This window comes from Thamnophis sirtalis, unplaced genomic scaffold, assembly GCF_051295495.1.
Source record: "Thamnophis sirtalis isolate CommonGarterSnake01/CBP01778 unplaced genomic scaffold, rThaSir2_p1.2 scaffold_6, whole genome shotgun sequence".
In the NCBI taxonomy this organism is placed as follows: Eukaryota; Metazoa; Chordata; class Lepidosauria; order Squamata; family Natricidae; genus Thamnophis; species Thamnophis sirtalis.
This window is the reverse complement of record NW_028261386.1, coordinates 28870929-28880405: the sequence shown is the minus strand read 5'-3', so window position 1 is coordinate 28880405 and position 9477 is coordinate 28870929. Positions and strand designations below refer to the sequence as shown.

At 38.1% G+C, this 9477-nt stretch overlaps 1 protein-coding gene across 3 annotated transcripts in view; it reads left to right on the top strand.

The window, feature by feature from the left end:
* Positions 1 to 454: 454 nt before the first annotated feature.
* Positions 455 to 9477, top strand: part of SANBR (SANT and BTB domain regulator of CSR) — a 37758-nt gene continuing 28735 nt past the window's right edge. Inside the window, exons 1-4 of one of the 3 annotated variants that reach the window (XM_087717486.1) lie at positions 455 to 512; positions 1582 to 1634; positions 4216 to 4374; positions 7824 to 8010. In XM_087717486.1, coding sequence (XP_087573612.1) covers positions 4225 to 4374; positions 7824 to 8010 — 337 coding nt within the window. In that variant the 5' untranslated portion in view covers positions 455 to 512; positions 1582 to 1634; positions 4216 to 4224. The other 2 variants (XM_087717487.1, XM_087717488.1) reach the window with 2 other exon arrangements.

Genomic DNA, 9477 nt, shown 5'->3' with positions numbered 1-9477 from the left:
TGGGAGTCTACCTCTAATCTACGCCCTTTTCTAAATTGCTGTTTTCCTTCGCAATCAATCCCTCCCCAATCACTCCTTCCTATTCCGCTCTTCCATTTCCATTCAACCAGGGAGCGCCCTGACTGGAAAAAAATAGACCAGGGCTGCAATTACAGGGCGCTGTCGCTTGTTGCTAGGCGACCAGACGCGAAAGGGCAGGGCGGAAGAAAGCGTGCGAGGAGAGGCTCGAGCAGCGAAGGCCGCTGCACTGCGACAAAAACGAAAAGGAGGAGGCGCGCGTGCGCTAGCCCTCCAGGTTTGCTATAGGCTTGTTGGGACCCCGGGAAGGCGAGGTATAGCGAGGGGAGGCGCGTGGATTGGCTACTTAGGGTATGAATGACTGAATATTTCCCTTCCCCGAATCGCTCGCTCTCTCTTGATCAGAAAAGGGCGGTATTAAGAGACTGAGCGGACTGTCAAAGGGCTAAGGAGGCTGGCTGGCAGAGCAGGTGGATGAGCGAGAGCGCGGGTGGGTGAGTGAGTGGGAGCTATAAAAATGGCACAATTCCGTTGCCTCCCAATTTAGTATAAGTGACTCGGATGGAGCAGCAGCTTCCCCAATTCATGATGCATTTGATTGCATGGTATCTTAGATAGTGGTGTATCTAAAAAGGTTCATTTAAAAAAAATACTGTGAGTCTCTTGATTTCCAATGTTTTTTAATAGTAAAATTCCTAAAAGAGGAGAGGTTATGAAGCTATTGTTAGACTTCAGTAAATGAATTCCTATAGGGATTTTTAAATATATACTGTATGTATGTATATATTACAGTTGGATGTATAGTCGCCCAGATATTTAGACAAGACTTGGCATTTTTAGCCTGGGATGGGTAGGTGTTGTTTGATAGTGCTAGAGGTACGGTCACAAGTGTAGCTGCCTTTTGCAATTGACTGGTGGTAATTTTGACAGTGCTAGTAGTGTTTAAGGTGGCTCAAGATGCTTTGGGATTGAATCCAAAGCTATTACCATGGGTACTTAGTTTTGCTTTCTTATTTACAATCCTGAGGATTGAAAGCTGAACAAATGAAGATGTTTGAGCAATATTTGTATTGCCTCGAATGTTTATATGTACCTTAGAATAAAAAAATATAACTTCTTACGATAACAAAATGGGAGAAGTCTCAGGATTTGAGGAGAGAGGGTTGCGTATTTGCACTTGTGTGTTTGATATCCTGAGAAGTGTATAGATTGAAACATTCTCTCCATTTTGTGTGGATAAACTGGTAGCTGCTGCTCAGTGGGTTGGAGTGATTCAGGCTTTCTTGTCTTCCATTGCATAAAAGGGGGTGGGGAGGATGAAGAGATGAAGGAAGATTCAAAGAACAACAACAAAAAATTTCAACTGATAGCAAGGATGGATCACGTTCAGTTTAGGATGCTGTATTCTCTAAACTTAGAATTGAACAGAGTGAGCTTTCTAAAAATGTGTGATAAAGTTGACGCTGAAGTTCTGCCTCCACTCAAGTTATAATTTGCTTCTCTCTTATGGTACTATTGTTGCTTAGGTTTGTACAGTGCTTTCTCTATATATTCAATTTACAGGAATTTACCTATTGGTTTGCAAGCAACACTGATTCTTTTGAAGCGTACATCAGGTAATTGATACTATCTATGTTCTTCCTAATATTTAATTTTGGATCTGTTTATGCAATTGGGGCTTAGGCTGTCAGGAAATAAATGAAGGATAAGAATTTAAAGAAATACTAGACATTGGAAAGATGCTTCCTGCAACTAAATAGTTACTGCAAGAACTGCAGGTAAGCCAAGGAAACTAGCTAAATAGTGATGTATATTATGGAATGCTTCGTTTTTTCAGTTTTTGTACTGAGAAAGACTTTTTGTTTTAAGAATATAGTGCTTTATGCATTTATATTTAACATCACTAACTTATTTTTTAAATAAACATTTTACAGGACTACAAGGGTTTTTTATCATTTCCATGTTCAAATAAGGCTTAAATTGTTTGAGAGAATTTATATTTCTTCACAAAAGTACAGGACAGAAATTAGAGTGGAATTCCTGCCCTTAAAATGCACGCAAAGAAGAAAACCTGTACTCTAAATAATTATGTGGCAGATAATCTCCAATTGCTTCATTTTTTTTTTTTTACTTTTAGTCAAATAATGGGTCTGTGTGGGTAGAGATGTTTACAGTTAGTGACAATATTTTGTACTATGGTATTAGCTTTTTATTTTTGGTCCCCCTAATAAGGGTTCTCTGCTCTCCAAAGATATACCATACAATATTCAATTGCCGAGTTGGAAGGGACCTTGGAGGTCTTCTAGTCCAACCCCCTGCCTAGGCAGTAAACCCTATACCATTTCAGACAATTGGCTATGCAACATCTTCTTAAAGACTTCCAGTGTTGGGGCATTCACAACTTCTAGAGGCAAGCTGTTCCACTGATTAACTGTTCTAACTGTCAGGAAATTTATCCTCAGTTCTAAGTTGCTTCTCTCCTTGATTAGTTTCTACCCATTGCTTCTTGTTCTACCCTCAGAATAGCTTGGAGAATAGTTTGACTCCCTCTTCTTTGTGGCAACCCCCGAAATAATGGAACACTGCTATCATGTCTCCCCTAGTCATTCTTTTCATTAAACTAGACATGCTCAGTTCCTGCAATCATTCTTCATATGTTTTAGTCTCCAGTCCCCATCCTTGTTGCTCTTCTCTGCATTCTAGAAAGAGTCTCCACATCTTTCCTACATCATGGCGACCAAAACTGAATGCAGTATTCCAAGTGTGGCCTTACCAAGGCATTATAAAGTATTAACACTTCACGTGATCTTGATTCTATCCCTCTGTTTATGTAGCCTAGAACTGTGTTGCTTTTTTGGCAGCTGCTGCACACTGCTGGCTCATATTTAAATGGTTGTCCACTAGGACGCCAAGATCCCTCTCAGAGTTACTACTATTGAGCAAGGTACAACCTATACTGTACCTTTGCATTTCGTTTTTCTTGCCTAAATGTAGAACCTTACTCTTTTCACCATTGAATTTCATTTTATTAGATAGTGCTCAATGTTCAAGTTTGTCAATATCCTTCGGTATCTTAAACCTATCATTTGGAGTGTTGGCTATTCCTGCCAGCTTAGTGACATCTGCAAATTTGATGAGTTCCTCATTTATTCCCTCATCCAAATCATTGATGAAGATGTTGAAGAGTACTGGGACTAAAACAAGCCTTGGGGTACTCCACTGCATACTTCCCTCCATGTAGATGCAGTTCCATTGAGGACTACACGTTGAGTGCGGTTGGTCAGCCAGTTACGAATCCATCTTGTGGGGGATTCGTAACTGTTTTGAGTCAACTCCCCCTTTCTAGAACTTTGCAAGGTGATTTGTCCGTAAAGATGTCTTTAATTCTCAGTCCTTTAATATTTATTCTTATAATGTTCATTTCATAAAAAGTCTCATAGTCTTTAAAGTGACATATAACCTATGCCTTTTCCCAAAAGTCTGTGCACTCATTGGGATGAAGTGTTCAGTATAGTTGGTCCTTTTCTAGTTGCTGCAGAGCCCAAGGTCAAACTCTTTAATTCCAGGCAGGACTCCCATCTGGATATATGATAGTTGCTTGTGATCCTAGCAATTGAATGATAGTCCTCTTGTCTGCTTGTAATAGCTGTCTGGATGGGGTTACGCTGCTTCTGTACTTCCGCACATCCTTGAAAATGCCAAGATGTGGCTCAGTTATCACATTGCTGGCTTGGATGCCTTTGAGCAAATGTATGAGTGAATGTCTGAATGCATGAAGGAAGTGGGGGAAAGTTTGTCTCTATGACTGCAGCTAATTATAAAAAGAGCAAATATGAATCCCAACTTCATCCCGTCACATTCCTTCTTTAAACAATTTGTTAATTGTTTTGTTCTGCACTGCTCTTTGACCAAAGTAAAGTTTGACTGCCAGTTGCTTAGTTTATTGTATCCCCAGTTGTTTTCAGGTAAATATTTTTTTCCAGGTAAATATTTTTTTTCAGGTAAATATTAATACTAGGACATTTCCTATATGTGGCTGAATTTTCTCCAATGTTATCAGATGTCAGATGCTGGGTGCATTTTTATCTAAAGAAAGCTGAACTCTCCTTACAGGTTACATAATAGCTACTATATAATTTGGCAAACCAAAATTCTTTAAACAGTGTGAGAATTTTTAAATTTTCTTGTCTTTTCCAGTGCCAAAAAATGAACCGTGGATATATAGAAAATAATAATGTCCCACATGACAATAATCAAATGGTTTTGGATATGATTCTTTGTTCTTTAATTGGGGTTCCTCAACCTATCAACTGGGAAAATGTGGCAAGATTGGTTCCAGGGTATTCATCCAAAGAGGTAGGCTTCTTTTTCATCTCCCAACTTTTAACAGAAAAGTTGTTTCTAAGCAAGTTCAAATTGGAAATGTTGTTTACTTAATTTACTTAATAACTTTCTTATAGTAGATGGGTTGTATGTTTTGTGTTTTGGGGTTATGTTTTGTTGCTGTTTTTGATATTCTGTGTTTTATCTTATTTGTACATTGTCAAACATCTGACTAGACTATAATAGGATGGAAATCTTATCTATGTATAAGTAGTTCTTGACTTATGACCAATTGCATAACAATCTTTCAAAGTTATAACAAATCTCCCCAGAGCTATTTACAACCATTTTTAGAGTTACAATTACCATCATATATTCCAGAATCACGTGATCACATTTGGGGCATTTGGAAATTGGTTCACCTTTACAGGTATTTGCAGCATCCTGTAGTCATGTGATCACGATTTTGATCCCCCCCCCTTAGTTTCCAGCACTTCCAGTTCACTGCAAAAAGCACCCATTGTGGAAAATAGATTTACTTAATGATCATAGCATTCGCCTAATGACCACCACAAAAAAAATGTCATAAAATTCACATCACCTGATGCCTTGATTTAAAACTGCAACAACTTATAACTGTAACTGTAGGCTCAATTATGGTCATATATTGAGGACTACTTTTATGTACGTTCAAGCCTTTGGAGAAGTTGTCAGGATGTTATGACATGTTATCTGTTGTGATACCAAAGGTTGCTTACCCTGTATTTTCAGAATTTATACTTTGAATTGTTAACAAAGTGTGATGCTCTAGAACACGGGTATCAAACCCGCCACATCATGTTGCCATCATGTGACGTATTTGACAGTTTTTTTCCCTTCGCGGAGCTGGGGTAGGCGTGGCCCACACGTGATGCATCTGGCCTACGGGCCGTCAGTTTGACACCTCTGCTCTAGAACAATGTTTCATGTCAGTCTTGCTGTCTTAGCATATTTGTATACTAGTTATTATCTTAATCACAGTTTATATATTTTCCTGATTTAACAAATTACTATATCCTAATCATGGTGATTTCAGTTGTAATAAACTATAATACAAAAATTGTTTAAATGTAGCTTTTCATATTTCTGTTATGGCTTATGAATGGGGCCCTAACTGAGAGATCAGTTGTATACTAAGTAGGTCACTCATACATTTCCTTCTGAAGAATTTATGTTTGTAGAATTGAACAAAGCCTTTCCTCTGATGGGCAAAACCTCCTGTCCCTCCCCTCATTTCCCACCCACCCCTACTGCAGTTTTTTTTTTACCAAGCTTTTTCCACCTGAAAACTTCTTCCCCAACCACCTGATCATTCCCGCATTTTGCCTGCCTGTTGTATGGGCAATTTACTCCCTTCATTGAAGCCAGGACATGAAAGCAGCACTCCAGTCCTACCTCAGGTACCTACTCTCAGGCACTCATGTTGCTCCCTGAAGACAAACTTCTAACTCCATCCAATCCAGCAATCAAGTTCTAGCCACTCTTTGCAGCACCTTTGCAGTCCAGAACCTCACGCAGACTGATTTCTGACTACTGTTTTGTAGATCACATTTTTGGCTACTGAAGATTTTGGAGAAGGTAAAAAGTCACGTGAAAGGACATGACCCAGTCGATATTTGATAGCTGATTTTCAAGACGCTTTTGACCAAATTCCATATGAAAAACTTTTGAGTAAACCTAATAGGAATGAAATATCAGATACTATCAGATACAGATACTGTTATGGATTCTAACTTACTAAACAAAGCAAAAAGAACCCGTACAAATATTAGTAGAGCAAAGTAAGAAATGAAGACCCTTGAGGGTCTTTGTTGTGATGGGAGCTTTTCAACTTATACATGATACGATCATGTATGATCTTGATTTAAGGAAAAACAGTGAGCTAGCTAAGTTTGCAGGTGATACAAAACCAATCTATTATAGGTGATTAAAAAGAAATGTGACTGTGAAGAACTCCGGAAGGAAGTCTTTAAAACAGATAAATGGCCAAGCAAATGACAAATTGAATTCAAGTAAATATGAAGAGATTGTTAGTGCAACCCATCAGCCCAGGTGCATATATTCACTGATGGAATCTAAGCTGTCTGCAACCACTTGGGGAAAAGAATTTGTGGCCTTCACAGATATGCAGCAGCTATGAAAAATGAAAATTTCCTACAAAGGATCCTTATGAAACTAAGCCATTCATGTTGTAAACAGGAATAATTTCAGAAGAAGGCAAGTGAAATGATCATAGGGTTTAAACATTCTTTTTAGGAGACAATCCCCCCCCCCGCCAAATTATTTGGGCCTTTAGCTTAAAATACAGGCAGCTGAAAAAGTACATAATTTATGGGCTTGATGATTAAAAAGGGTAAAATATTGAAAGAAGGGAGCCATGGACTAAGTGCAAAGCAGGGATCCCCAACCCCTAGTCCATGGAACGGCACTGGTCTGCGGCGTCCAGCAATGGGCCCGCAGAAACAAGCAAGGGCCCATCCACAGAATGCAGGCAGCACACAAACCCACACCCCCTCCGGTCCACGGGAAAATCTCTCTCCACGGAATCAGTCCTTAGTGCCCAAAAGGTTGGGGGCCTCTGGTGTAAAGAGAGAATACAGTACACATGGATTATAACTGCTGTAAAGAACATTGGAAGGTACATCTTTTTTCCTTTGTTCTCTTTTTTTAAAAATTCTATCTGTTCGTGACTTTTCTTTTACTTTCTTTTCATTTTTCCTATTACTTTGCCAAAAACATATAAAATTAATTTTAACAAAGAATGATAATTGAGAATATAAAATCATAAAGTGCATAAAATGCACATATAGGGAGTAAATTTTCTCCCTCAGAAAATTAAGATCAGGAATTATCTAATAAAAGTTTATTGAAAGGAAAATTGGAGCAGGAAATAATAGGTAACTAACCCCTAAACCTAACCTATAAAATTCTTTGTCACAAGATGAATCTCACTAATTTACATATATTTAAAAGGGGATTGAATATATTCATAGAAATTTTTTTATGAACTTGGGGTTTTCCCCTTGAAAACTTTGTTATATCTAGGTTGAGTTTCTAAATCGGGCGTGTCCAGTCTGTAGTCCATGGGCCACATCCAGCCCTGGACAGCAGATAGTAAAAATATTTTTAAAGAAGTTTGTTATTTATAGACATTAACTATATTATATATATTTTATGCAGTCCAAGACAATTCCTCTTGACTCATTGTGGCCCAGGCAAATCAAAAGGTTGGACAACCATGTTCTAAATATTACTTAGAGCAAAACAATAACAGGAGAAGGATTTGTCTCCATTTCTTGCTTGAGATTATGTCAGAAGCATCTGAGGATGGATCTTGGCCTGGTTCAGAGGGATTTCTAATATGTTATTAATTATTGGTCAGCTCTCAGCATCCTAGGCAAGGTAAGATGTCTAACTAAATATACTTTACTATATTTTGACAGTGTGCAAAAAGATTTGATGAGCTGAAAAGCAATGGAAGTTCTCCAGTGGATAACCAGTTCAATCCACTAATGGCCAGTGGTGCGAAACCTGTGGAAACACTAGCTGGTTATATTAAATCATCACTTCTTGATACTCAGGATGAGTTACAAGAACCCTCTAGTGAAAATGATGCAATTTCTTTAAATGGTAGGCTTTAATCACTTCTGCTGTTGTGTTTATAGAATTATGCATGTTATTTTTCTCCAGTTGATATATCAATTGCTTTTGCTCTATATATCAACTATATATCACTTTTCAGATTAAACCAGAATGGATTTTTAAAATTAATCTTGGATTTCTTAAAATGTATATCCATTTTCTACCAAACATTTTGTGGCTTTAAAACAAAAAAAGAAAACTTGACTTCTTGGGACTACCCTTAAAAGTAGTTAAAACAATTAGGCCTCAAAACTATATCATACTTCTGTTATTAATTGGACAGCACCATACTAATTATTTATTATAGGCAGAAGCTAGTTTGCTTTATGAAACTTGTATGACCCAAGCTGTAATGAACCCTTTATCAGCATTTTTAAAAAATGATGCTTTCCAAGAACGTTGCCAACCAATTTATAGTCTATAAACCAAGGAAGCTATATAAACCATACAAGGAACCTACCAAGAATTTAAGGCATATATAGTAGGTATGTAATATACAGGTAGGCCTCGATTTAGGATTGCAGTAGGGACTGGAAAATTTATCATTAAGCAGTGCAGTTGTTAAGTAAGGCCACAAACAATTTTATTGTTTGCTCAGAAATCATGTGAGACTGACTGGTGACATCCTGCTGGCTTCCCCATTGACTCTGCTTGTCAGAAGCTGTCTGGGAAGGTTGCAAATGACAATCATCTTACTACAGGGTGCTGCAACTGTTGTACATGTGAACTAGTTGCCAAGTGTCCATATCATGAATATGTGACCACAGAGATGCCGCAATGGTTTAAGTGCAAGGAGCAGTCCTAAGTCACTTGTTCAACTCCATTGCAACTTCAAACAGTCACTAAACAAATGGTAATTAAAGGACTACTACCTGTAGTACAATGTTTAGAGTTTGAAGACAAGCTTTCAGATGTTCTCAGGGGTGGCTGAGAAAAGGCAACTGAGAATGATACTATTGCTACTCAAGATAACGCTAGGTGCTAAGTACTATACAAGCTGCTCAGAGACCATGTCAAAAATATTATCATATAGTATATATCCCATGATGCTTACACAAACTGCATATGTGTAGGTCGATAAAAATAAGGCACAATAAGAGAGCAGAATGAGTGAGCGAAAGAGTGTGCAAGGCGGCAAACTCAAGCATGTTCTATAAACAACTGTGTGATGAGACAGTGGAAACTGTGAGAAAAGAAAGATTCTACATAAGAATTATGTGGCAAAATCACTTATCTCCTCCTGAAATCTCCTGATTTATGTAAGTGAGAAGGAAAGAGTCTGGAAATTAGAATTTACCAGCCAAAACCTGACTACATATCTATTTAGGATATTAGCAGCTAGACCAGTGTTTCTCAATCTTGGCCACTTGAAGATGTCCGGACTTCAACTCCCAGAATTCCCTGGCTGGGGAATTCTGGAAGTTGAAGTCCGAACATCTTCAAGTGGCCAAGGTT